Raw genomic sequence first — 27,215 nt, forward strand, 5'->3', positions numbered from 1 at the left:
TCTCAACACTTTGGGAGGCCGAGGCGGGTGGATCACTTGAGGTCAGGAGTTTGAGACCAGCCTGGCCAACACGGTGAAACCCCGTCTCTACTAACAATATAAAAATTAGCCGTTCATGGTGGTGGGCACCTGTAATCCCAGCTATTCGGGAGGCTGAGGCAGGAGAATAGCTTGAACCTGGGAGGCGGAGGTTGCAGTGAGCCAAGATCATGCCATTGTACTCCAGCCTGGGGTACAGAGCAAGACTCCATTTAAAAAAAAAAATTTTTTTTAAAGGTTTCTGAATGCTAATAGCCCTTGCTTCGAAAAGTAACATGTTGATTATTTCAGGTAATAAATGATTATCTTGTGTTTTAACAGTTCTGCGTTTTCCAGTTGGTGAGCACTGAGAGTAACCGCTATAGTCTAGATCACATTTCTTCACTGTTCACTTCTCAGGTAGGTTGATTCATCCTTTGCATATCACATAAGTAGAAGAAAAAGAAGTATTGGCTAACTCTGTTATGGTGTAATGGGATTGTAGTCTTAAAATGGAATAATTTCATGATGTATGAAACAAAATTTCATTTAGACTTTACCAAATTCATGTGGTACCATGTTTGGTTTTCATGTATTTACCTCTCCTGCAGATGACAAAGTAAGTCACCATGAACTACTACTTTCTTTCTTATTTTATCCCTTTTTTCCCACATTTCCTCCTAGGAGACACTGATTGACTTTGCCTTAACTTCCACGGATATCTGGGCCCTGTGGCATGATGCTGAGAACCAAACAGTTGTGAAATACATCAACTTTGAACAGTATGGGTCACTTAATTCTGTCATCCTACCTCACCCCAAGCAATTTCATGCTAAGGAGACAAGAGAGGCCGGGCACGGCGTCTCATGCCTGTAATCCTAACACTTTGAGAGGCCAAGGCAGGCAAATCAGTTAAGCTCAGGAGTTCAAGACCAGGCTGGACAACATGGTGAAGCCCCGTCTCTACTAAAAACACAAAAAATTAGTTGGGCGTGGTGGCAGGTGCCTGTAATCCCAGCTACTCGGGAGGCGAGGCTGTGGCATGAGAATTGCTTGAACCCAGGAGGCAGAGATTGCAGTGAGCCAACATCGCTCCACTGTACTGCAGCCTGGGCGACAGAGTAAGACTGTCTCAAAAAAAAAAAAGATGAGAGCTTTTTATGTAGAATGAAGTCAAGGATTTTCATTTGAATAATTCAGCCCTGGGTTTTCCTCTTGTTACTGTCTTCCTGAAATACCTCTTGTGCATTTTGTGTTGTTTTTTACATTTTTGTTTTAGGACAAAATGAGATTTTTTGGGGTTGGACTAAGATAAAATGCCATATTTCTTGGGAGAGATAGCACATATCCAAAATACCTCTAATCTGGGAGTTTTCTTTGTTTCTAAGCAAAGACTATTCCTGATTCCTGCAGCTACGTTAGGAAACACTACATTAGGACAGCTTCTCACTGCACTTTAAAACAGGGCCGGGCACGGCGGCTCATACCTGTAATCCAAGCACTTTGTGAGGCTAAGGTGGGAGGATTGCCTGAGACCATGGTTCAAGACCTGTCTAGGCAACATAGCAAGACCATGTCTCTATAAAAAATAGCGGCTGGGTGCGGTGGATCATCCCTGTAATCCCAGCACTTTGGAAGGCCGAAGTGGGCAGATCACGAGGTTGGAAGTTTGAGACCAGCCTGGCCAACATGATGAAACCCCGTCTCTACTAAAAATACAAAAATTAGCCGGGCATGGTGGCGTGTGCCTATAATCCCAGCTATTCAGGAGGCTGAGGGAGGAGAATCTCTTGAACCCAGGAGACGGAGGTTGCAGTGAGCCAAGGTCATGCCATTCACTCCAGCCTAGGCAACAAAGCAAGACTCCATCTCAAAAATAAATAAATAAATAAAAATAAACTAGCCAGGTGTGGTGGCACGTTGCACCTTAGACTGAGGCAGGAGGATTGCTTGAGCCTCAGAGTTCAGGCTTCAGTGAGCTATGAATGTGTACTTTTTTTTATGTGTATGAAATTATAACACAATTTAATGTTGATTATATCTAATATTAGATATATTTGGTATCTAATATTTTTTAATGTACATGATATTAGTTTGCAAACTTTAGGTAGTTAAAAATACATTTCACAAAACAATTTTTGGCTGGTCCCATGATAATGGATTGTCAGAACTTTACATTAGTGTCACTAAAGTTGGTATACAGCCCTCCACTGCTAAATTTGACTGGCAAAAAATAAAAAACAAACCCTTTTGAAGCAAACACTTGTCTAACCCCTGAAACACCTGTAGAGGATCCCTTGGGACAGAGCTTGAGGACCACTGAACTAATTGAACCCTCTGGGTCCCTGATAACCCTAGAGCCTAAGGTAGAATTCTGGGAATGATTGCCCCCGCCCCAGGTTGACCTCAAGCCATACCTCAGAAGATAAAAAAGTACTCCTTATAGATGACGTTTGAGCAAAGTAGTCAGAAAACACAGGCTGCAGAGTTGGAGCAGGGTTGGAATCCTAGTTGTGCAACTTACCAACTGTGATAAACCCTCAGCCTCACTCTCTACATCTGTGAAATGGGAGTACTATATCCTTGAAAGAATTGTAAGGCATACATGAATAATGTCTAAAACTGGATCTAGCGTAATATCTAGCAAATAGTAAATGCAGAATAAAAGTTTAGAAGTCTTTGTATTTGATGTCTTAGTGTTAAAATGACATTAAAGATTATAGGCTTGGCATCTGAGACAATGAGTTTCAATTTTAGGAAGTTACTTATTAAAACTTGGTAAGAAAACTTGTATAAAAACTAGGCTCTGCTAAAAATGTTTCTTATTAAAAAAAAATTTTTTTTAATAGAATCAAGCAGTCATTGCAGGGGTTCCGTGATGGGGTCCTCCCTGCCCAGATACTGCCAACAGCATGCATTTCATTTTTAGTGATCATTTCTATATAAACTGGTGGACTTTTTTGTCTCTAGTAATGTTGCAGGTCAGTGGAATCCAGTTTTTATGCAGCCTCTGCCAGAGGAAGAGATTGTCATCAGAGATGATCAAGACCCCAGAGTAAGTAAATGCTCAAATGTTATATAAGGGAATGATTTACCTTGATCTGTTTGTTTGTTTGTTTTGAGACAGAACCTCACTCTGTGGCCTAGGCTGGAGTGCAGTGGCATGATCTCTGCTCACTGCAACCTCCACCTCCCAGGTTCAAGCAATTGTGCCTCAGCCTCCCGAATAGCTGGGACTACAGTCACGCACCACCACACCCAGCTAATTTTTGTACTTTTGTAGAGACGGGGTTTCACCATGTTGGCCAGGCTGGTCTCGAACTCCTGACCTCAGGTGATCCGCCCACCTCAGCCTCCCAAAGTGCTGGGATTACAGGCCTGAGCCACTGTGCCCGGCCAAATCTCCACATGTTTAAGGGACACCCTCAAGATAAATAAAAAAGTTTCCAGTTGATGCCTTAGTGTTAAAATGATGTTAAAGATTATGGGCTTGGGATCTGAAACAATGACTATTTGCAGGAGTAAAAACCATACTTTAAAAATCTTAAATTGAATTTTCATTTACTACATTTTTATTCCCAAGAGTTTGTTGGTGGTAGTTATTTATTGTTCCAGTTAACTTCTGACACTTGGCTTTATATGCTGATTACTAAAATTCTTGTTTTTCTCCTTCATTTCAGTCATTTTATCATCTATCAAAAGCTCAGTAGAAGGAAGGAAACTTGAATGACTGTTAGTGAGAATTACTACTTGGGGGCAAATCTAGTTTAGGAGAGTTGGTCAAAATCATTAGGCAGTATGAGATTTTTCCATGTTCTCTCTACTTCATTTCCCTACTTGTGAGAGTTTATTGCTGTTTGTTTTGTTTGCATATAATACCTATTATTACTGGTTCCATTTCTTTTACATGTGAGTCATAAAATGAATACTATAGATGGTGTAGAAACCAGCTTCATTTACTTGTTCTCTTACCAATGTATATCACCAATAAACTAGATTTGCTTCTTCTATTTAAGATTGGCATTTGACAAAGCTTGTTTTCTGCTGAAACCCAATGAAGCTCTCTATGAGGAACACACCATTTTAAGTATAGTACCTCTAATTGACTCAAAGACATTGCAGTCTTCACTTTCAGTATGAAAACATGGAACTGCATTACTGTTATTGCCCACATATAGAAGGGCAAAATGGCAATGTTCATATAGTAGAAACTCAAACTTTGGTGTTATGCGTGAATTTGGTGTTATGTGGTGACTTCCACATTTTGTTTAGGACGATGGTAACTTTTGTTTTAATGTTCTAACAGGAGATGTATCTGCAAAGTCTTTTTACACCAGGACAATTCACAAATGAAGCTTTATGTAAGGCTTTACAGGTCAGTAAAAACATATTTACTGTTTATTTAAGACTATTTCTTATTTTATTATGTATTATATAATTAATAATTACTACTAAGTTTTTGCATATGTTAAACACTGAGTGTACTTCTGTATTTCTACATATGTGTGTTTGTAAATACTTTTATAATTTTTTTAATGTTCTTTCCATTAAATATAATATTCCTGGTGGAGAGGTCGGTGGGGGACCACTTTCCCAATAATCCCAGCATGACACATGCTGGAGTTAAAAAGAGAAACCTCTACCTACAGTGTTGTAAAAAGATACCATACTACACTGCATACTTAAAGTGCTTTTTTGTTTAGTTTTGGTTATACTGTTCTAACCTTTTTATTAGGACAGTGAAGGTCTGACTTGGTTCAAATTCAAGAAACTCTTGGCCGGGCGCAGTGGCTCATGTCTGTAATCCCAGCACTTTGGGAGGCCGAGGCAGGTGGATCACAAGGTCAAGAGATCAAGACCATCCTGGCTAACATGGTGAAACCCCATCTCTACTAAAAATACAAAAATTAGCCGGGCGTGGTGGCACGTGCCTGTAGTCCCAGCTACTCAGGAGGCTGAGGCAGGAGAATCTCTTGAACCCAGGAGGCAGAGGTTGCAGTGAGCCGAGATTACACCACTATACTCCAGCCTGGTGGCAGAGTGAGACTCCGTCTCAAAAAAAAAAAAAAAGACTTTTAGCTTCAAATTCATAGTATAAGAGAAGCCCAGTGCTTTACAAAAAGATTCTTTGGCCAACAGTGGTGACTCACACCTATAATCCCAAAACTTTGGGAGACTGAAGCAGGAAGATCACTTGAGCCCAGGAGTTTGAGAGCAGCCTGGGCAACAGAGGGAGACCCCATCTCTAAAAAAAAAAGAAAAAAAAAGAAAAATAACCAGGTGGTCTGCACCAGTGGTCCCAGCTACTCAGGAGCCCTAGGTTGGAGGACAGCTTTAGCCCAGGAGGTAGAGGGTGCGGTGAGCCTTGATCATGCCACTGCATTCCAGCCTGGGAAACAGAGTGAGACCCTGTCTTTAAGAAGAAAAAACAGAAAGGGTTTTTTAAGGTTACGCAGGCTTCTGGCAAAAGGCAGTGGCTCATACCTGTCATCTCAGCACTTTGGAAGGCCAAGGGGGTGATTTGCTTGAGCTCAGGAGTTCAAGACCAGCCTGGGTAACATGGCAAGATTCCCATCTCCTTTAAAACAACAAAAAAGTTACATAGACTTTTTTTTTTTTTCTTTGAGGCAGAGTCTTGCTCTGTTGCCCAGGCTGGAGTACAGTGGCATGATCTTGGTTCACTGCAACCTCCACCTCCTGGGTTCAAGTGATTTTCCTGCCTCAGCCTCTCGAGTAGCTGGGACTACAGACACATGCCACCACACCCCACTAATTTTTGTAGTTTTTAGTAGATACAAGGTTTCGTCATATTGGCCAGGCTTGTCTCGAACTCCTGGCCTCAGATGATCCACCTGCCTTGGCCTCCCAAAGGGCTGGGATGACAGGCATGAGCCACTGCACCCAGCTTGCATAGGCTTCTTTAAATTACTACTTAGCTTCATAGATGGATTTAAAATACAATAACTCATATAATTGAAAGTTATATTAGAATCTTCTAGTCTGACCTCCCACATAAAACAGAAATGCCTTCTGAGGCTTTTATGATCGTTAATTCAGCTTTTAATTGTCTCTACCTCCACTGACCACTGTCTCACTGCCTCTTGTGGGAGTTATTATTCCCAAACTGTATCATTGAAAAGGAAGCCTCTCTTCTATAAATCAACCCTTCAGGTATTTTAAGAATCTTTCCAGGTCATCTTTCTCCAGACTAAATACGCCCAGTTTCTTAACTTTCTCTCAGGTGATGTGTGTTCCAGGTATGCCAGATCTCTATTATATAGTTTTACATTGCCTCCATGTCTTCTAAACTGAAATATTTTTCATTCAGTTTTGGCTATTATATAGAAGTCTAAAATGTCTTTTAATGTTAGATTTTCTGCCGAGGAACTGAGAGGAATTTGGATCTTTCCTGGAGTGAACTGAAGAAGGAAGTTACTTTAGCTGTTGAAAATGAGGTGAGGTTTGGGTAGAGAAAGAGTAAGAATTCCTTCCATCTTGATATAGGGCAGATTGGTACTGAGGAATTATTGGAATTCTTCACTTGACCTTGTTCGTTGGAAGTATAAATGTTTTAAACCTTTTAACTAGAGAATCAGATATGCATTTGCATATTCTATGGCCTTTAATACGTAAGGAATATTCATTTGGCTGTAGCTTAGTATAATGATATTGGACAATTACATTTTTTGTGGACAAAGATCCTAAATGGCATCAAAAGTTTAATTTCTTTCATTTCTTCTTTGCCAGCTTCAAGGAAGTGTAACAGAGTATGAATTCTCCCAGGAGGAGTTTCGAAATTTACAACAAGAATTCTGGTGCAAGTTCTATGCCTGTTGTCTTCAGTATCAAGAAGCCCTCTCTCATCCTCTTGCCCTACATTTGAATCCACACACAAACATGGTGTGCCTGCTGAAAAAAGTAAGCGAACTGAAGCATGGAGAAGACCTTCTTGAGACAGTTCAGTGGCTGTTATAATAAAATGCCTTCAGAAAACAAAAAGTTCAGTGGGTCTTGCCGAGTGTTAGTCTGCTGAATGTTGCGGTTAGCCTTTACGACTTTGCATTTGTATTTTTTCCCCTAAAATTGTGATTCATTCATTTAAATAGTTTTCTGTGTTCTTATCTGTACGTTTTTTGTATTTTATTGTATTTATTTACCTTTTTTTTTTTTTTTTTGAGTTGGAGTCTTGCTGTGTCACCCAGGCTGGAGTGCAGTAGCATGATCTCAGCTCACTGCAACCTCTGCATCCAGGGTTCAAGCAGTTCTCCTGTCTCAGCCTCCTGAGTAGCTGGGACTACAGGTGCACGCCATCACGCCCGACTAATTTTTGTATTTTTAGTAGAGACGAGGTTTCACCATGTTGATCAGGCTGGTCTTGAACTCCTGACCTTAGGTGATTCACCTGCCTCAGCCTCCCAAAGTGTTGGGATTACAGGTGTGAGCCACCACACCTGGCCTATTTACTTTTTATATTGAAGTAATTTCCAACTTAAGGTAGGAGTTGCAACAGTAGCACAAAGAATTCCTGTATGCACTTCACCTGGATTCATCATTTGTTAACTTCCATTTGCTTTTCTTCTTTCTCTAAACATAGTTTTTCCTGAACTGCTGAAAAGGTAGTTGTAGATATCATGCTCCTTTATCCTTAAATATCCTTAAATATTTCAGCATGTATCTAAAAACATGGATATTAAATAACCACAGCCCAATTTAAAAATCAGATTATTTGATATTGACATAATATTACACAGTTTATATTCAAATTTTGCCAAATATAATATATATATAGTTTATATTCAGATTTTGCCAATTGTGCCCATAATTTTTTTTCCTGATCCAGAATCCAATTTTTTTTTTTGTTTTTGAGAGGAGTCTTCTCTGTCTCCCAGACTAGAGTCCAGTGGTGCAATCTCTGCTCACTGCAACCTCCGCCTCCTGAGTTCAGGCGATTCTCCTGCCTAGCCTCCAGAGTTTCTGGGATTACAGGCATGCGCCGCCACGCCTGGCTAATTTTGTATTTTTAGTGGAGATGGAGTTTCGCCATGTTGGCCAGGCTGGTCTCAAACTCCTGGCCTCAGGTGATCCGCCCGTCTTGGCCTCCAAAAGTCCAGGATCCAATTTAATATATATATTTAGTTACTGTGTCTCATTTGCTTAACCTCAAACTTATCTGCATTTGTCTTTCATGAGAATGACATTATTTGAAGACTGCTTGTTTTTTGTTTTTTGGGTTTTTTTTGTTTTTGTTTTTTTGAGGCAGGATCTCGCTGTGTCACCCAGGCTGGAGTACAGTGGCACTCTTAAGGCTCACTGCAGCCTCAACCTCCCAGGCTCAAGTGATCCTCCCACCCCAGCTTCTCTAGTAGCTAGAACTAAAGCTACCTGCCACCACACTTGGCTAATTTTTTTTTTTTTTTTTTTGAGACGGAGTCTTGCTCTGTGCCCCAGGCTGGAGTGCAGTAGCGCGATCTCGGCTCACTGCAAGCTCCGCCCCCCGGGTTCACGCCATTCTCCTGCCTCAGCCTCCCAAGTAGCTGGGACTACAGGTGCCCACCATCACGCCCGGCTAGTTTTTTGTATTTTTTTAGTAGAGACGGGGTTTCACGGTGTTAGCCAGGATGGTCTCGATCTCCTGACCTTGTGATCCGCCCGTCTTGGCCTCCCAAAGTGCTGGGATTACAGGCTTGAGCCACCGCGCCCGGCCTTTTTTTTTTTTTTTTTTATAAGAGATGGGGTTTCATCATGATACCCGGGCTGGTCTTGAACTTCTGGGGTCAAGTGATCCACCTCAGCCTCCCAAACTGCTGGGATCACAGGTGTGAGCCACTGTGCCCAGCCAAGACTACACCTATTGTTTTATAGAGTGTATTGCAACTTGGGTTTGTCTCGTGTTTCCTCATGATAAGATGCACATCTCAATTATTTTATACCTTTAAACTTTTACTGAAAAAAAAATGTAACTGGAAAATTTGTTTTCCCAGGGGTACCTGTCTTTCCTTATTCCCTCCTCCTTAGTGGATCATTTATATCTCCTGCCTTATGAGAACCTTTTGACAGAAGATGAGACAACCATATCTGATGGTAATAGTAATTGTTATGTCCATATTTAATCCCCTTCCTACATAAACCCTATGCTTCGTTTCACATGGATACAAAAAATATTGATTGCCACACCTGTCTTGGTTACTTTACCACACCACAAATATTTTAATGAACACTTAAGAGACCAAAGCATCTCTGAGACCTCAGATAGATATCTTGTCATTTAATTATTAACATTTTAATGTAGTATCAATCAATAGATAGTCATTGGCTTAAGACGTAAATTAACTTTCTCTTATTTGTAGATGTGGATATCGCTCGGGATGTCATATGTCTTATAAAATGCCTCCGGCTGATTGGAGAGTCAGTAACTATGGATATGTCAGTTATTATGGAAATGAGTTGTTATAACCTACAGTCTCCGGAAAAGGCTGCAGAGCAGATTCTGGAAGATTTGATCACTATTGATGTGTAAGGAGAATTAGGGTAAAGTGCATTTCCTAATGGAAATTCAGCATTTTTAGCTGCGAAGTTGGGATTTTAATGTATGTTGCAGAGTGTACAAAGTAGTAGCTTAAAGTCAAACTGATGTGCCATGATTCTAAATACATATTTCTACTTTTAACAGAAAATTTTAACACATGACTTCAAGTCTGGAAATAGACTTGTAAAATATGCTTTAACAATTAACTGAGCTAAAAATTCTAAAAAACAAAAGTACTCTTCTCACATTTGTTTTGTGTGTTGTTTATGAAAAACTGAGAGGAAATTTGCTATGTAGAGGGACTATATCTTGTATGCCAGAGTGATTATCTTCATTCCTTTATCTGGTTCTCTTGTTTCATAATGTATTTCGCTTATAGGACATATAGAACTTGTCTTACGTATTCTTAGTAGTAATAAGAGTTTTGTAATTGTCCTTATAGAGAAAATGTAATGGAGGATATTTGTAGTAAACTGCAAGAGATTAGGAACCCAATCCATGCAATTGGACTCCTTATACGGGAAATGGATTATGAAACAGAAGTGGAAATGGAAAAGGGATTCAATCCAGGTAAATGACAGAACAACAAATGTGCCTCTTTGATTAAAACAATGATGCATTCAACTCCACTTTTCTTCTTTTTACAGCTCAGCCTTTGAATATTAGAATGAATCTTTCCCAGCTCTATGGTAGTAGCACAGCAGGGTATATTGTGTGCAGAGGTGTGCATAAAATCGCCAGTACTCGTTTCCTGATCTGCCGAGATCTTTTGATCTTACAGCAGCTGTTAATGAGGCTTGGAGATGCTGTAAGTACTGCTTGAGGGAAAACTTGTAAAATCTAAAACCTGGTATAAGCCTACAAGCACTTAGGAGCAAAATGTCAGCCCTACTAGCACAGATACTTTTGTCTTGGTTCACTGCTTTAGTCCCCCAAGCTTGGCCTTATGAGGTGCTCTATCAATATTTTTGAATTAAGAATGAATAAGCATTGTAATCCTTCTGAGATTATAGATTAAGAGCATGTATGGAGGGGATTGTGGGGAGGGAGAACATCAGAAAGAATAGCTTATGGATCCTGGGCCTAATACTTAGGTGATGGGTTGATGTGCAGCAAACTGTCATGGCACACATTTACCTACGTGACAAACCTGCACATCCTGCACGTGTACCCTGGAACTTAAGAGTTGATTAAAAGAAACATATATGAAGAAGATTGCTTTACTCTTAACCTTTGTATGTGTAGTAGTGGAAAATTATCCCAGGTTGGCTCTCCCAAAATGTAGTTTTATTAGTAACTATGAATGTGGTAAGAGTATCCTTTAGTATAGAGGAAGAAAAAGAAAACTCTTTTTTTTTCCTCTCTCTCTCTTTTTTTTTTTGAGACAGTCTTTCTTTGTCGCCCAGGCTGGAGTGCGGTGGCCTTATCTCAGCTCAAGCAATTCTCCTGCCTCAGCTTCCTGAGTAGCTGGGATTATAGGTGTGTGCCACTGCACCTGGCTAATTTTTGTATTTTCAGTAGAAACGGGGTTTTGCCATTTTGGCCAGGCTGGTCTTGAACTCCTGACCTCAGGTGATCCACCCACCTCGGCCTCCCAAAGTGCTGGGATTACAGGCGTGAGCCACCTCACCTGGCCTACGAACTCTCTACAGTGCAAGGCTTACCCTAAACACGGTTTTGAGATGCAAGTTTATCTTTGTGGTCCTCCTAACTCCATTCTGTGCTTTCTTTTTCATTCTGTTCTTCTTAGACTACCAGACTCTTGTTGCTAATATATAGTCCTAATCACCCACCCTACTGAATGTCCCATGCTAAGAAATTATTTTTCTGCCCACAGTCAGATGTCCTATTTTTTTTCTAAGTCAGTAATATCATTTGAGCCTATCAAGGAAGCAGTCTAGTTAAACCAATTCATATTAATGTGTAAATAGCCAAAAGTCCTTTGGGGCTCCCATTTTAATTCTGACTTAAAATGTATAAATGTACTTATACATTTTAAGTCAGAATGTATTAATTCAGGCCGGGCACAGGGGCTGACACCTGTAATCCCAGCACTTTGGGAGGCTAAGGTGGGCAGATCACTTGAGGCCAGGAGTTCGAGACCAGCCTGGCCAACATGGCAAAACTCCATCTCTATTAAAACAAAAAAGTTAACAGGGTCTGGTGGCACGCTCCTGTAATCCCAGCCATTCAGGAGGCTAAGGCATGAGAATTACTTGAACACAGGAGGCAGAGTTTGCAGTGAGGCGAGATTGCACCACTGCACTCCAGCTTGGGTGACAGAGCGAGACTCTGTCTCCAAATAAAAGAAAGAACTTATTAACCTAGATACATTGCTTATGGTAGAATTTCAAGCAAGAGTAAGAAAAAGGCCAGATGTAGTGGCTCATGCCTGTAATCCCAGCACTTTGGGAGGCCGAAGTGGGCTGGTTGCGTGAGTCTAGGAGTTTGAGACTAGCCTGGGCAAACCCTCATCTCCACAAAAATTAGCCAGGCATGGTGCAGCAAGCCTATAGTCCTCACTACTTGAGAGGCTGAGATGGGAGAATTACCTGAGCTCGGGAGGTTGAAGCTGTAGTGAGCTGTGATTGCCCCACTGCACTTCTACCTACATGACAGAGTGAGACCCTATCTCGAAAAAAAAGAAAAAAAAATGAGGAAGATAATTTGTTTAAGACCACCAAGTTGAAAAGGGAACCTTTCCTGAAAGTTACTTAGGTTGTTTAGCCTTTACTAAGTTCTTTTTGATCTATGTAGATTCTTTTTTTTTTGGGTTTTTTGTTTTTTAAATTATAACTTTTGTCAATTTTTCTGAACACAGAAGTAATAAGATATTCATTGTAGAACCTTTACAAAATATATGTAAGCAAAAATTTTAAAAATTTGTTATTTTCTACCCAGTGATTACTACTTAAATTTTGCTATATACCTTTTTTTCCATGCAAATTCTTTTTGGTTTGTTTGTAAAATTTGAAGAAACTGCATAGTATTTTTTGTAATCTGGTTGTTCTGTTCTTCCACTTTATAAATCTCACCAACATTTTTCTTTTTGTTGCCAGTTTTTCCCTTATGTCCATAATTTTCTGCACATCTTTTTTTTTTTTTTTTGAGAGTCTTGCTCTCTAGCCCAGGCTGGAGTGCAGTGGTGCAATCTTGGCTCACTGCAGCCTGCAGCCTCCACCTCCTGGGTTCAAGCAATTCTCATATCTCAGCCTCCCAGTTAGCTGGGATTACAGATGCTTGCCACTACACTGGCTAATTTTTATATTTTTAATAGAGATGGGGTTTCGCCATATTGGCCAGACTGGTCTCGAACTCCTGGCCTCAAGTGATCTGCCTGCCTCAGCCTCCCAAAGTGCTGGGATTACAGGTTTGAACCACCATGCCTGGCCACTTTTTATACATCTTTAATTATATCTCTAGGATAAGTTCTAAGAACTAGACTTTGGTCTACAGGTTATGCACATTTTAAGTCTTTTGGTAGTACTGCCAGATTTGCTTATAATGGTCATACCTATTTTTTTACCCAACACCAGCAGTATATGAGAGAATTTAGATTTCCCTGTGTCTCTTCAATTCTTTGTTGTTTTTTTTTTGTTTTTTTTGTTTTTTTTTGAGATAAGGTCTCACTTCTGTTGTGCCTAGGCTGAAGTGCAGTGGCTCCATCTTGGCCCACTGCAGCCTCGATTTCCTGGGCTCAGTTCAGCCTCCCACATCAGCCTCCTCAATACCTGGGACTACAGGCACATACCAACACACAGGCTAATTTTTTTTTTTTTTTTTTTTTAGGTGGAGTCTTGCTCTATCACCTAGGCTGGAGTGCAGTGGCACAATCTCAGCTCACTGCAACCTCCGCCTCCCGGGTTCAAGCAATTCTCCTGCCTCAGCCTCCCAAGTAGTTGGAAATACAGGCGCCTACCGCCATGCCTGGCTAATTTTTGTAATTTTTACTAGAGACAGGGTTTCACCATGTTGTCCAGTCTGGTCTCGAAATTTTGGGCTCAAGTGATCTGCCCACCTCAGCCTCCTAAAGTGCTGAGATTACAGGTGTGAGCCACTGTGCCTTGCCCTCTTCTTTAATTCTGAACCCGCAGGTTTAATGAAAGTTAAGCTTTTTATTGTTGGTTTCTTTTCATCATCAGCTTCCATTACTTGGTGAGCTGTTTTTGATTATTTTTTGACTGTTAATGTTTGGGAAGATATTTTGCCACTTGCTACCGTAAAATGTAAAACATGCTGCTTTTACAGTGTTGTGACCTTTGTATTTGTTATTTTATTTTACTTCCACCTGAGCCGTAAGAGTTACCATTACTAATTGCTATAATTTCTTGTCCTATCCACCCACCCATAATGTATAGGTGATTTGGGGAGCTGGTCAGCTCTTTCAAGCTCAGCAAGACCTACTACATCGAACAGCTCCCCTACTCTTATCTTATTACCTCATTAAATGGGGAAGTGAGTGCTTGGCAACTGATGTTCCACTTGACACACTGTGAGTCTCATTATCCCAATTATTTAAAATGTAAATTGTGAGTTTAATTATTTTTCCCATTGTCTTAAAGGGAAAAAGTTATAGTGTTTTGTTTTGTTTTTGAGACAATCTTGCTCTCTCTTGCCCAGGCTGGAGTGCAATGGCATGATCTCGGCTCACTGCAACCTCCGCCTCCGAGGTTCAAGTGATTCTTCTGCCTCAGCCTCCCAAGTAGCTGAGATTACAGGCACCCGCCATCATGCCCGGCTAAATTTTGTACTTTTGTAGAGATGGGGTTTCACCATGTTGGCCAGGCTGGTCTCAAACTCCTGACCTCAGGTGATTCGCCTGCCTTGGCCTCCCACGGTGCTGGGATTATAGGCGTGAGCCACCGCACCCAGCCAGGAAAAAGATTTTTAACAGTATGCTGTAAAATTATATGTCGTTAAGATTCAGAGATCTTTTTGGTGCCTCTACTTGTTAGAGGTTGAAAGCAACTTATAAGAATGAAAATAGTAAGTCACATGTAATCATAGACTGTATGTATGTGTACAGATAAATTATATATTATATATACTTATGTATTATACATTTGTATGTACATATAAATCATGTTGAATATAAAATAAGATGAAACCAGAAGGAAAGATCATACACAAAACGTTATGCTAGTTATTTTAGGTAGGCTGAGTTTCTTTATAGCTGAATCCAAGAATTACAAGATTCACTTTTTTTTTTTTCTTGGAGATGGAGTTTTGCTCTCGTTGCCTACGCTGGAGTGCAATGGTGTGATCTCAGCTCACTGCAACCTCCACCTCCCTGATTCAAACAATTTTCCTGCCTCAGCCTCCAGAGTAGCTGGGATCAGAGGCGCCTGCCACCACACCTGGCTAATTTTTGGTATTTTTAGTAGAGGCGGCATTTCACCATGTTGGCCAGGCTGGTCTTGAACTCCTAACCTCAAGTGATCCACCCACCTCGGCCTCCCATAGTGCTGGGATTACAGGCATGAGCCACCACACCTGGCCGAGATTCACATTTGCAATAAGATAAACTATCCTGTTTGCTCTGGCATAGGGTCACAAAGTGATATGGGCAACAATCTATAATGATTTCCAATTTTTTTTGTGCCTTCAGTGGAGTTTTTATTTGCAATTTATTAATTAAATTGACAATGTTCTTAGTAGAAGAGCTTGTAGAAGTAATGTTTAGCGTAGGAGAATTTACTAAGTTGTCTTTTCCCCTTTTCTCACAGGGAGTCTAATCTCCAACACTTATCAGTACTGGAATTAACAGACTCTGGTGCTTTAATGGCAAATAGGTTTGGTAAGGAGTGGACTATGTACACATTTCATTTTAAACTAGGGATTTATTGCATATTCATTAAAGTGGTCTCTTGCCACCTTTGCCATAGAAAGGTTGCTAGGCTCTTTGCTTTCAGAAGGCATGAGTAAGCTGTGGCCTGAGATCTCCGTTTGTGGCATGGGGTCTGTGAAACTGTAGTACCAGATCAGGCGTATGTTAAGGATATTTTATATGTATGTATATAGCTGCTTTCCCATTCTGTTTTGATGCTCCAGTGATTAATTTAACAAAATCATTAAAAAATTCATTAACGTTTATGGTAACTTTTGTAATCTTAGTCAACAGATATTTAAAGTATCCCTCATGTTTGAAAACCATTCTGGAGAATTTATTTTGTATTGTTGTGGTATAAAAGTTGAAATCCTGGGGCTAATTGTATTTATCATGAATAATTTCTAGGGAAGGCACTTAAGTGTTGTGAGATCAGTGAAAAGAAATGACTGTAACTTTGATGTGAATGGTGTTTTTATTGCATTTTTATAGCGCTTCACACTTTACAAACTACTTTTATTTATGGTGCCACTGGATATGTACCCATGATACATTTCCTCTTTTGAAGTGCTAAATTGTTTGTTACAGGCATAAAATGAATTGATAGATTATTTTAATTGAAAATTGATATTACCACTACACAAAACTGTCATAACTTTTTCTTTTTAAGTATCTAGTCCTCAGACTATTGTGGAGTTATTCTTCCAAGAAGTTGCAAGAAAACACATTATATCTCACCTCTTCTCTCAGCCAAAGGCACCTCTGAGCCAAACTGGATTGAATTGGCCTGAAACAATTACTGCAATTACCAGTTATTTATTGCAGCTTTTGTATCCTTTTATTTAAGAGCCAGTGAAAAGCTCTCTTCTGGCTGGACATGTTGGCTCACACCTGTAATCCCAGCACTTTGGGAGGTGGAGGTGGGCTTATCACTTAAGGCCAGGAGTTCGAGACCAGCCTGGCCAACATGGTGAAACTCCCATGTCTACTAAAAATACAAAAATTAGCCAGGCGTGGTAGCCTGCACCTGTAATCCCAGCTACTTGGAAGGCTGCAAATAGCTTGAACTTGGGAGGCGGAGGTTGCAGTGAGCCAAGCTCGCGACACACACTCCAGCCTGGGTGGCAGAGTGAGACTCTTCAAAAAAAAAAAAAAGCAGTTCTTTTCTATCTAAATAGTCTAAGGTTCTTATTTTGCCTATGTAATGAAATACCTGGGTCTGTTTTAAGACATTATTCAGCCGGGCTCCGTGGCTCACGCCTGCAATCCCAGCACTTTGGGAGGCCCAGGCGGGCGGATCACGAGGTCAGGAGATCGAGACCATCTTGGCTAATACGGTGAAACCCCGTGTCTACTAAAAATACCAAAAAAAATTAGCCGGGCGTGGTGGTGGGCGCCTGGAGTCCCAGCTACTTGGGAGGCTGAGGCAGGAGAATGGCGTGAACCCGGGAGGTGGAGCTCACAGTGAGCCAAGATCGCGCCAGTGCACTCCAGCCTGGGCGACAGAGTGAGACTCCGTCTCAAAAAAAAAATTATTCATTCGGCTGGGTGCAATGGCTCATGCCTATAATCCCAGCACTTTGGGAGGCCAAGGCGGGCAGATCACTTGAGGCCAGCAGTTCAAGACCAGCCTGACCAACATGGTGAACCCTCGCCTCTACAAAAAAATACAAAAATTAGCTGGATGTGGTGGCATGCGCCTGTAGTCCCAGCTACTCAGGAGGCTGAGGCAGGAGAATCACTTGAACCTTGGAGGCAGAGGTTGCAGTGAGCTGAGATCATGTCCCTGCACTCCAGCCTGGGCAACAGAGTGAGACTCTCAAAAAAATAAAAAATAAAAAAAAAGACATTATTCATTCAACAAATATTTATCGAATGGCTGTATATGCCAGGTACCATGTTATATGCTGGATGTCCACTGGCACCAATACTGTGTTCTGCAGTACACCAGCTGGAATTGAAAATGAACACCCAGGAATGAAATACAGGCTTTTAAAAATTTATTTATTTTTAGAGACAGGAATCTTACTGTGTTTCCCAGGCTGGTCTTGATCTCCTGGGTGCAAGCAGTCCTCTCACCTTACCCTCTCAAAGTACAGGGACTGCAGGAGTGAGCCACCATGCCTGGTGAAATAGATGCTTTATTCCGTAGTTACCTGAGTTCTAAGCTCTGTAACAAGTCTCCTGGTATATATGTAACTGTTTAACTGTATTCTAGTGACGATGAAAGAACACGTGCTTGGCCAACTTCTCTTCCTTGTTTTTGTAAATTAAGCTATTTTATGGACTTTTCTGAATTTGATGCCCAATGTATGTGTTTAAGATTTGCCAACAAAAATTAAGAAATCTCCTTAACCAATGACTAGATGGCCTAGCAATCCTGGGTGTCTCTTTCTAGAATGTTTGATGGGAAATTGTCAATATGTACAATTGCAGGTGAGTTCCTTTGAACATTTCACATCTACACATTCTTGTAAAGCATGGGATTGCTGAATATTTTTCTTTGTAAATGTGAACTGCATTTTAAAGAACCACAATAATTTAAACTTGATTATGCGAAGACATACCCCAAAGAGATTGTTCTCTATTTCTGTACCATCCTGAACTTGCTTGATCTTGTCTGATCTACGAAGCTAAAGAGGGTTGGGCATGGTTAGTACTTGGCTGAGAGAATACCTGATTCTAAAGGCTTTTAAAGAAAGTAATAAAATAAATTTTTTTTTTTTTTTTTTTTTTTGAGACGGAGTCTTGCTCTGTGCCCCAGGCTGGAGTGCAGTGGCGCGATCTCGGCTCACTGCAAGCTCCGCCTCCCGGGTTTACGCCATTCTCCTGCCTCAGCCTCCCGAGTAGCTGGGACTACAGGCGCCTGCCACCACGCCCGGCTAATTTTCTTGTATTTTTAGTAGAGACGGGGTTTCACTGTGTTAGCCAGGATGGTCTCGATCTCCTGACCTCGTGATCCACCCGTCTCGGCCTCCCAAAGTGCTGGGATTACAGGCTTGAGCCACCGCGCCCGGCCTATAAAATAAATTTTTAAAGAGAGAGCTTTTTCTCTACTTCTCTGGGCAGTATAATTCCTAACATGATTTTTTTCTAGAGTATCTTTTTTTTTTTTCTTTTCTGAAATGCTGGAGTACCGTGGCATGATCTTGGCTCACTGCAACCTCCACCTCCTGGGTTCAAGCAATTCTCCTGTCTCAGCCTCCCACGTAACTGGGATTACAGGCTCATGCCATCACGCCCTGCTAATATTTGTTTTTTTAGTAGCAACGGGGTTTCACCATGTTGGCGAGGCTGGTCTCAAACTCCTGACCTCAAGTGATCCACCCACCTCCCCAAAGTGCTGGGGTTACAGGCATGAGCCACTGCGCTGGCCTCTAGAGTATCTTTTTAACAAATTAACTCTGCTAGGTTTTCTTTATAGTAATACAAATGTACTATTGTTTTCATATACATCCTTTACTGGAATCTAGTCATTGAACCAATAAATACCAAAAATTGGAAAATTGCTGAGATGTAAAGTATATGTATGTGTGTTACTGAACTCCTGTTTATGTAAGGAAAGGGGGAATGGATGAGGAAGGAAGGCAACAGGGGTAGGTTTTAATCTCAGAATTATGTCAGGAAATAAAACATTTGTTCAAATGCTATCTTTTCATCCTCTGTGAAGAAGAACTTGGGAATGAGTATCTCCTTAAGAAACATTTATTTTCTAATCAGAAAGCACCTTTTATTCCTTTAAGGATTATATTCAACTGCTCCATCCCTGGTGTCAAGTCAATGTTGGTTCCTGTCGATTTATGCTGGGAAGGTGTTACCTAGTTACAGGAGAAGGACAGAAGGTAAACTACATTTGAATGGTAAATAAACTTTAACGCAAGGAAGTTGCTTAGCTTCCATTTGACTAGGTTTTAGGGGATGGAAAACATAGAATCCTCTAGACAAAGTTAAAGAAGACTGTACTAATGTCAGTCAAAAGCATAATATACATGTGAGGACTATTTACTTTCTTGTATTCTGCAATTTAGATAAGACTCAGGAACATAAGAAAATATTACAACTCTCCTGCCCCTGTGTGTTTTTAGAGATTCCTTTTGTTATTATTATTATTATTTTGTGGAATCAGGGTCTCACTGTGTTGCACAGGCTGGACTCAAGCAATCCTCCCACCTTGGCCTCCCCCAGTGCTGGGATTATAGGCATAAGCCATCGCGTTTGGCCAGGATACATTTTTTTTTTTTTTTTTTTTTGAGACGGAGTCTTGCTCTGTCACCCAGGTTGGAGTGCAGTGGCCGGATCTCAGCTCACTGCAAGTTCCGCCTCCCGGGTTCACGCCATTCTCCTGCCTCAGCCTCCCAAGTAGCTGGGACTACAGGCGCCAGCCACCTCGCCCGGCTAGTTTTTTGTATTTTTAGTAGAGACGGGGTTTCACCGTGTTTGCCAGGATGGTCTCGATCTCCTGACCTCATGATCCGCCCATCTCGGCCTCCCAAAGAGCTGGGATTACAGGCTTGAGCCACTGCGCCCGGCCCAGGATACATTTTTATAAATCAAATTTATTTACTTATTTTATTATTTATTTTAGACAGGGTCTTGTCACCCAGACTGGAGTGCAGTGGTGTAATCATGGCTCACTGCTGCCTCAACCTCCTGGGCTCAAGCAATTCTCCCACTTCAGCCTCTCAAGTAGGTGGGACTACAGGCACACGCCACCATTCCTGGCTAATTTTTAAATTTTTTGTAGAGATGGGGTTTTCCTATGTTGTCCAGGCTGGTCACGAACTCCTGGGCTCAAGTGATCTGCCCGCCTCAGCCTCCCAAAGAGCGTTGGGACTACAGGCATGAGCCACTGTACCCAGCCCAAATTTACTTATTAATTACTTTTTTTTTATTATTGCTTTATGCTGCTTTTTTTCTCATTATGGTAGTTTACATTTTTAATTTTTTCCCTGATGTTCTGTTGTATAAATTTTCAAACAGACAGGAAAGTTTAAAGACTTACAGTGAACAGTATTTACCTATCACTCAAATTCTACAATTGTTAACATATTGCTACAGTTGCCTTATGTATGTATGTGTCAATCATCTTATTAAGGTTTACTTTCTTTTTTTTTGAAGACAGTCTTGATCTGTCACCCAGGCTGGAGGACTGGAGTGCAGTGGCATGATCTTAGCTCACTGCAACTTCCGCCCACCAGGTTCAAGCGATTGTACTGCCTCAGCCTCCTGAGTAGCTGGGATTACAGGTGCATGCCACCACACCTGGCTAATTTTTGTGTTTTTAGTAGATATGGAGTTTCACCTTGTTGGTCAGGCTGGTCTCAAACTCCTGACCTTGTGATCCACCCGCCTTGGCCTCCCAAAGTGCTGGGATTACAGGCATGAGCCACCACACCTGGCCAATGTTTACTTTTTAAAGTTAAATGTGAGATAAATTTTTAAAAACATGAATGCATCACACAGAATTCAGATGTGTCAGAAACTGTGCATATAGTAGACCATGTTTAGTAATCTTGTTTCTTTTTTGGCTTTCCTTTGCATGTGAACCCCTGATTTATAGCACCTGGAATTGGAATGATCTGTTACAAGTTATTTTATATTTTATTTCTCCAGGCTCTGGAATGTTTTTGTCAGGCAGCATCTGAAGTAGGCAAAGAGGAATTCTTGGATCGCTTGATTCGCTCAGAGGATGGGGAGATCGTGTCTACCCCCAGGCTGCAGTATTATGACAAGGTACATTGTGTCTTGGTTTGGCCTTATACCACCCTGTGTAAAAACACATGGGAAATATATTGCTTTGCTATTTTTGGAGAAAAATACTACCAAAATTTAGTTGCTCCCTGAATTTCCAAATTTAAGAAAAATGAATTTGCCTAGAGAAATTAAGGAAACATGGCTGGGCACGGTGGCTCATGAGTACAATCCCAGCACTTTGGGAGGCCAAGGCAGGCAGATCACCTGAGGTTAGGAGTTTGAGACCAGCCTGGCCAACATGCCAAAACCCTGTCTGTACTAAAAATACAAAAATTAACCGGGCGTGGTGGCGGGTGCCTGTAATCCCAGCTACTTGGGAGGCTGAGGCAGGAGAATCACTTGAACCTTGAGTTGGAGGTTGCAGTGAGCCAAGATCATGCTGCTGCACTCCAGCCTGGGTGACAGAGCAAGACTCCATCTCCGAAAAAAAACAAAAAGAAATTAAAGAAACATATTTTACGTTACCATTTTTTCCCAGGATCTATAATTAGGGTTAAATGGTGAAATTTGATAAATATATATTTTTTTTTTTTTTTGAGACAGAGTCTTGCTCTGTAGCCCGGGCTGCAGTACAGTGGCTGGATCTCAGCTCACTGCAAGCTCCGCCTCCCGGGTTCACGCCATTCTCCTGCCTCAGCCTCCGGAGTCGCTGGGACTACAGGCGCCCGCCACCTCGCCCGGCTAGTTTTTTGTATTTTTAGTAGAGACGGGGTTTCACCGTCTTAGCCAGGATGGTCTCGATCTCCTGACCTCGTGATCCGCCCGTCTCGGCCTCCCTAAGTGCTGGGATTACAGGCTTGAGCCACCGCGCCCGGCCTGATAAATATTTTTAACTGAAATGAAATTTTCATCATGGTATTTTATTAGCCCAGTTGCCATTAGAATTTTATTACTTGATTTGCACTTTATTAGTCTTGCTGATATTTCTGGGAATTGACTAGTAATGCTGTATTTAGCCTTAGTTTATAATTTGGACTTGAGGATCCTCTTGACTTGTTTCCTGCCCTTCTTTCCTCTGGTCACTCCATTGTAACAGTGGTGACCTTCTTACTGTCTTATTCAAGTCAAGCGCATGCTCTGTTCTCTTCAGGGCCTTTCTGCCTGCTGTGCTGTCAGCCTGAAATGCCCTTCCTCACACGCTCATTCCACTCAGGTCTCTGCTTATCTGTCACCTTCTCAGATAGTGCCCTCTGCCTGGCCTGTGCAGAAAAGCTTTTTTATTCATCCTCTTGCGCACACTTCCAGATTGTATAACATTTCACCATACTCGGTTTCATATTTTAGACTACTATTTATCTGGATTTCCCACCAGAAAGTAAATGCCACAAAAGCAGTCTTCACTGTGTTAATTGCTTATTAGATAAATGAATTTACACTGAAGTAGATTTGTAGCTCTTAATAACGCTCGGCCGGATGTGGTGGCTCACACCTGTAATCCCAGCACTTTGGGAGGCTGAGGCAGGCAGATCACGAGGTCAGGAGTTTGAGACCAGCCTGACCAACATGGTGAAACCCCATCTCTACTAAAAATACAAAAATTAGCCATGGTGGTGTGCGCCTGTAGTCCCAGCTACTCAGGTGCCTGAGTCAGGAGAATCACTTGAACCTGGGAGGCGGCGGAGGTTGCAGTGAGCCGAGATCATGCCACTGCACTCCAGCCTGGATGACAAAACAAGACTCCACCTCAAAAAAAAAAAAAAAACCCTCTACTTTCCTACTAATGACAATTCTTTTGAATTCCAGTCCAGCCTGGGTGACAGAGTGAGACCCTGTCTCAAAATTTAAAAAAAGTATTATGTGCTCTATATAATCATATATACTATACTCTTTTTTTTTTCTTTTTTTGAGACGGAGTCTATCGCTCAGTGCAGTGGTGCGATCTGGGCTCACTGCAACCTCCGTCTCCCAGGTTCAAGCAATTCTCCTGCCTCTGCGTCTCAGGTAGCTGGGATTACAGGTGTGCGCCACCACACCCCCACTAATTTTTGTATTTTTGGTAGGGACGGGGTTTCACCATGTTGGCCAGGCTGGTCTCAAACTCCTGGCCTCAAGTGATCCACCTGCCTCGGCCTCCCAAAGTGCTGGGATTATAGGCATGAGCCACCGTGCCTGGCCATGCTATACTTTTGATACGACTGGCAGCACAGTAGGTTTGTTTACACTAGCATCACCACAAACATGTGAGCAATACATTTTGTTGTGGTGGCTATGATGTCACTAGAAGATAAGAATTTTCCAGGTCCATTATAGTGGGTGCAGTGACTCACGCCTGTAATCCCAACACTTTGAGAGGCTAAGGCAGGAGGATCACTGGAGCCTAGGAGTTTGAGATTAGCCCAGACAACATAGGAAGACCCCATCTCTACAAAAAATTAAAAAATTAGCCAGGCATGGTGGTGCCTACCTGTGGTCCCAGCTACTCAGGTGGCTGAGATGGGATGATCACTTGAGCCCAGGAAGTCGAGGCTACACTGAGCTATGCAGTCCAGCCTGGGCAACAGAGCAGGACCCTGTCTCAAAAAAAATTAATAAAAGTAATTGTAAAACTTTTTATTTTATCTTCATCCTTTATAAACTTATATTTTGGATGTGTCATACATATGTATTAGAGAATTGCACGTATATGAGATAGGGAAATGTGCATGGTTAGGGGAGCGTGCAGACATTGATAGGGTGGACAATCAAATATGTCAGGCCGGGCACAGTGGCTCACACCTGTGACCTTAGCACTTTGGGAAGCTGAGGCAGGCAGGTCACCTGAGGTCAGGGGATCAAGACCAAACTGACCACCATGGTGAAACTCCATCTCTACTAAAACCACAAACAATTAGCTGGGTGTGGTGGGGCATGCCTGTAATCCCAGCTGCACAGGAGGCCGAGGCAGGAGAATCACTTGAACCCAGGAGGTGGAGGTTGCAATGAGCTGAGATCACACCATTGCACTCCAGCCTGATTGATTGAGACCCTGTCTCAAAAAAAAAAAAAGGATTATGTCAGTCATTTAGCAAATTATCTTTAGGGTTTTTATAAAACTGGTGTTAATTTAATATTCTTTACATTCATCTGTGACTTGAACAGTTAGTAGTGAAATTGTATCTATTCTTTCATTCAACAAGCTTTTTTTTTTTTTTTTAAATAGAGATGGGGTCTCGCCATGTTGTTCAGAATGACAGGTGTGAGCCACCAGACCCAGCCTCAACAAGTATTTACAGAGAGACTACTGTATACTAGGCACTGAGGATAGAGACAGGGTCGTGCTGTACCACCCAGGCTGAATTGCAATGGCAAGATTAAAGTTCACTGCAACCTTGAACTCCTGGGTTCAAGCAGTCTTTCCACTTCAGCCTCCCAAGTCGCTACAACTACAGGTGCATGCCACCACACGCAGCTAATTTTTTTTTAATTTTTTTGTACAGATGGGGGTCTTGCCCTATTGCCCAAGCTGGCCTTGAGCAATCCTGCTGCCTCAGCCTTCCAGAGTACTGGGATTGGAGTTGGAGCCACCATGCCGGCCTACTTAACCTTTCTCAATAATTTTAAACCATAATTTAGTTTAAAGTGCATTACCATATTAATTTTAACGGAAATTTCTTCTATTTCTCGTTAGGTTTTACGACTACTAGATGTCATTGGTTTGCCTGAACTGGTTATTCAGTTGGCTACATCGGCCATAACTGAAGCAGGTGATGACTGGAAAAGTCAGGTAAGAATTGGCTGCAATTTGGTTGTTTTCTTTAAGGTTTGTTGTGGGTGTGGTATGTTCATTTATACTGCTCTTTTTGATATTTGATCTACATTTTGTATTTAGGCTACTCTAAGGACATGCATTTTCAAACATCATTTGGATTTGGGTCACAATAGCCAAGCATATGAAGCCTTAACCCAAATTCCTGATTCCAGCAGGTAATTTCATGATCTTTTTTAGATAAGACAATTTACCAACTCTGTTTAACCTACTAAGATAGTTTGCCCTCATATTCCTTTCTTTCCTTCTAGGCAATTAGATTGTTTACGGCAGTTGGTGGTAGTTCTTTGTGAACGCTCACAGCTACAGGATCTTGTAGAGTTTCCCTATGTGAATCTGCATAATGAGGTAATTTTATTCAGTGCTGGCTTTCAGCAAGTATGGTGGTTGCCATGATTGCTACTGACTTAGTTATCCGATTACTTCCCCTTCCCTAGGTTGTGGGAATAATTGAGTCACGTGCTAGAGCCGTGGACCTTATGACTCACAATTACTATGAACTTCTGTATGCCTTTCACGTCTATCGCCACAATTACCGCAAGGGTGAGCAATGTAACCAGATAGTATCTTGGAGACAACCTTATTAGTTTAATCATGTTTTACCAAAATATTGTGTGTTGGACTTAGGTAATTTTTAATATGTGTTTCAGTACAAGGTTAGCTTAAACTTTTTGAAGATTATCTTGAAGATACGCCCTTGCTTCCAATCTAGAACTTTCTCAAGGCGTTGCCACTGAAATGGCATTCTATTTGCATCTTCTGTCCAATTATAAAGGAAATTAGTGCCGGGCGCAGTGGCTCACACCTGTAATCCTAGCACTTTGGGAGGCTGAGGCAGGTGGATCACCTGAGGTCAGAAGTTCGAGACCAGCCTGGCCAACATGGTGAAACCCCTTCTCTACTAAAAATACAAAAATTAGCCGTACGTGGTGGTGGCCACCTGTAATCCCAGCTACTCAGGAGGCTGAGGCAGGAGAATTGCTTGAACAGAGTGGGGCGAGGGGCGGAGGTTACAGTGAGCCAAGATCACACCACTTCACTCCAGCCTGGGCGAAAGAGCAAAACTCTGTCTCATAAATAAATAAATAAAGGAAATGAGCTTTTTCACTAGAGACAGCATGAAGTTTTGAGACTGGTTTTGAGTACCTGTGCTATTTTACCATTGACCTTCTCCCTTTCCACATTTCAGTTCTTAGAGCAAAATTCTGACTGCTTAAATGTGCTTAGGTTATGCGTATAATAGACGATATTCTGCATTAGCTATGGTTAGATTGTCCCACATCCCCTCAATTAAATGCCAAATCAAATCCTTAAAGAGGGGACTAAAATTTACATTTAGGGCTGGGCATGGTGGCCCACACCTGTAATCCCAGCACTTGAGGAAGCCGAGGCGGGTGGATCACTTAATGTCAGGAGTTAGAGAACAAGCCTGGCCAACATGGTGAAATCCCCTCTCTACTGAAAATACAAAAAATAGCTGGGCATGATGGCGGATGCCTGTAATCTCAGCTACTCAGGAGGCTGAGGCAAGAGAGTCACTTGAACCCAGAAAGTGGAGGTTGCACTGAGCCAAAATCATGCCACAGAACTCCAGCCTGGGTGACAGCGAGACCCTGTCTCAAAAGAAAAAAAAAATTACATTTAGAAGTTATCAAATGATATACTAGTGAATTCTTTTTTTCTTCATTCAACTTTTTAATTTAAAATGTGTCAAGTCTACAGAACAGTTAAAACATTAATGCAATGAACATCTCCCTATATACCTTTCACCCAAATTCCCCAGTTGTTAATATTTTACATCATTTTCTTACCTCTCTCCTCTTCCCTCCTTTCCTTTTTTCCCCCTTCCTTCCTTCCTCTCTCTCTCAATACCTATTGATTTATTTACTTGTTTGTTTTTGCTGGTCTTTCTGAGAGGAAGTTAAAGACATCATGATTTTTTTTAATGTCATCAGTTATTTAATTAGGTTCTTCTTAAGACATTTAGAACACCAATTTGTGAGGATAAATTCCATTTGTCAGGGCAGACACCGATCGCAGGTAGCCCTGGAGCTGAGGAATAGCTTTGATTTTTGGTAAAATTTGTGAGTCCACAGCTTTCTGATCAATCCTGCTCTGCTCTGTAATCTCATATCTCTCTTTTTCTGTGTCAAAGATCTCACCTTCCTGGTGTCTGGGCTTCCACAGCTGCTGCTTTTTTTCTTTTTTTTTCTTTTTTTTTTTTTTGAGATGAAGTCTCACTCTGTCACCCAGGGTAGAGTGCAGTGGCACCATGTCTGCTCACTGCAACGTCCACCTCCCAGGTTCAAATGATTCTCCTGCCTCAGCCTCCCAAGTAGCTGGGA

At 41.6% G+C, this 27,215-nt stretch overlaps 1 protein-coding gene across 1 annotated transcript in view; it reads left to right on the top strand.

Annotated features, from left to right (window-relative positions):
• The window catches only part of NUP160 (nucleoporin 160), a 71,822-nt gene that overhangs the window by 26,735 nt on the left and 17,872 nt on the right, over window positions 1-27,215 (top strand). Inside the window, exons 8-27 of the mRNA XM_037999322.2 lie at window positions 361-438; window positions 703-800; window positions 2,989-3,073; window positions 4,325-4,393; window positions 6,390-6,473; window positions 6,766-6,936; window positions 9,000-9,099; window positions 9,366-9,531; window positions 9,987-10,114; window positions 10,192-10,352; window positions 13,903-14,036; window positions 15,271-15,341; window positions 16,042-16,201; window positions 17,738-17,807; window positions 19,115-19,213; window positions 20,985-21,104; window positions 24,733-24,828; window positions 24,934-25,028; window positions 25,122-25,218; window positions 25,308-25,413. Of these exons, the coding sequence (XP_037855250.1) occupies window positions 361-438; window positions 703-800; window positions 2,989-3,073; window positions 4,325-4,393; window positions 6,390-6,473; window positions 6,766-6,936; window positions 9,000-9,099; window positions 9,366-9,531; window positions 9,987-10,114; window positions 10,192-10,352; window positions 13,903-14,036; window positions 15,271-15,341; window positions 16,042-16,201; window positions 17,738-17,807; window positions 19,115-19,213; window positions 20,985-21,104; window positions 24,733-24,828; window positions 24,934-25,028; window positions 25,122-25,218; window positions 25,308-25,413 (2,188 nt within the window). The remainder of the gene's footprint in view (window positions 1-360; window positions 439-702; window positions 801-2,988; window positions 3,074-4,324; window positions 4,394-6,389; window positions 6,474-6,765; window positions 6,937-8,999; window positions 9,100-9,365; window positions 9,532-9,986; window positions 10,115-10,191; window positions 10,353-13,902; window positions 14,037-15,270; window positions 15,342-16,041; window positions 16,202-17,737; window positions 17,808-19,114; window positions 19,214-20,984; window positions 21,105-24,732; window positions 24,829-24,933; window positions 25,029-25,121; window positions 25,219-25,307; window positions 25,414-27,215) is intronic.

Source organism: Chlorocebus sabaeus, chromosome 1 (assembly GCF_047675955.1).
Source record: "Chlorocebus sabaeus isolate Y175 chromosome 1, mChlSab1.0.hap1, whole genome shotgun sequence".
NCBI lineage: Eukaryota > Metazoa > Chordata > Mammalia > Primates > Cercopithecidae > Chlorocebus > Chlorocebus sabaeus.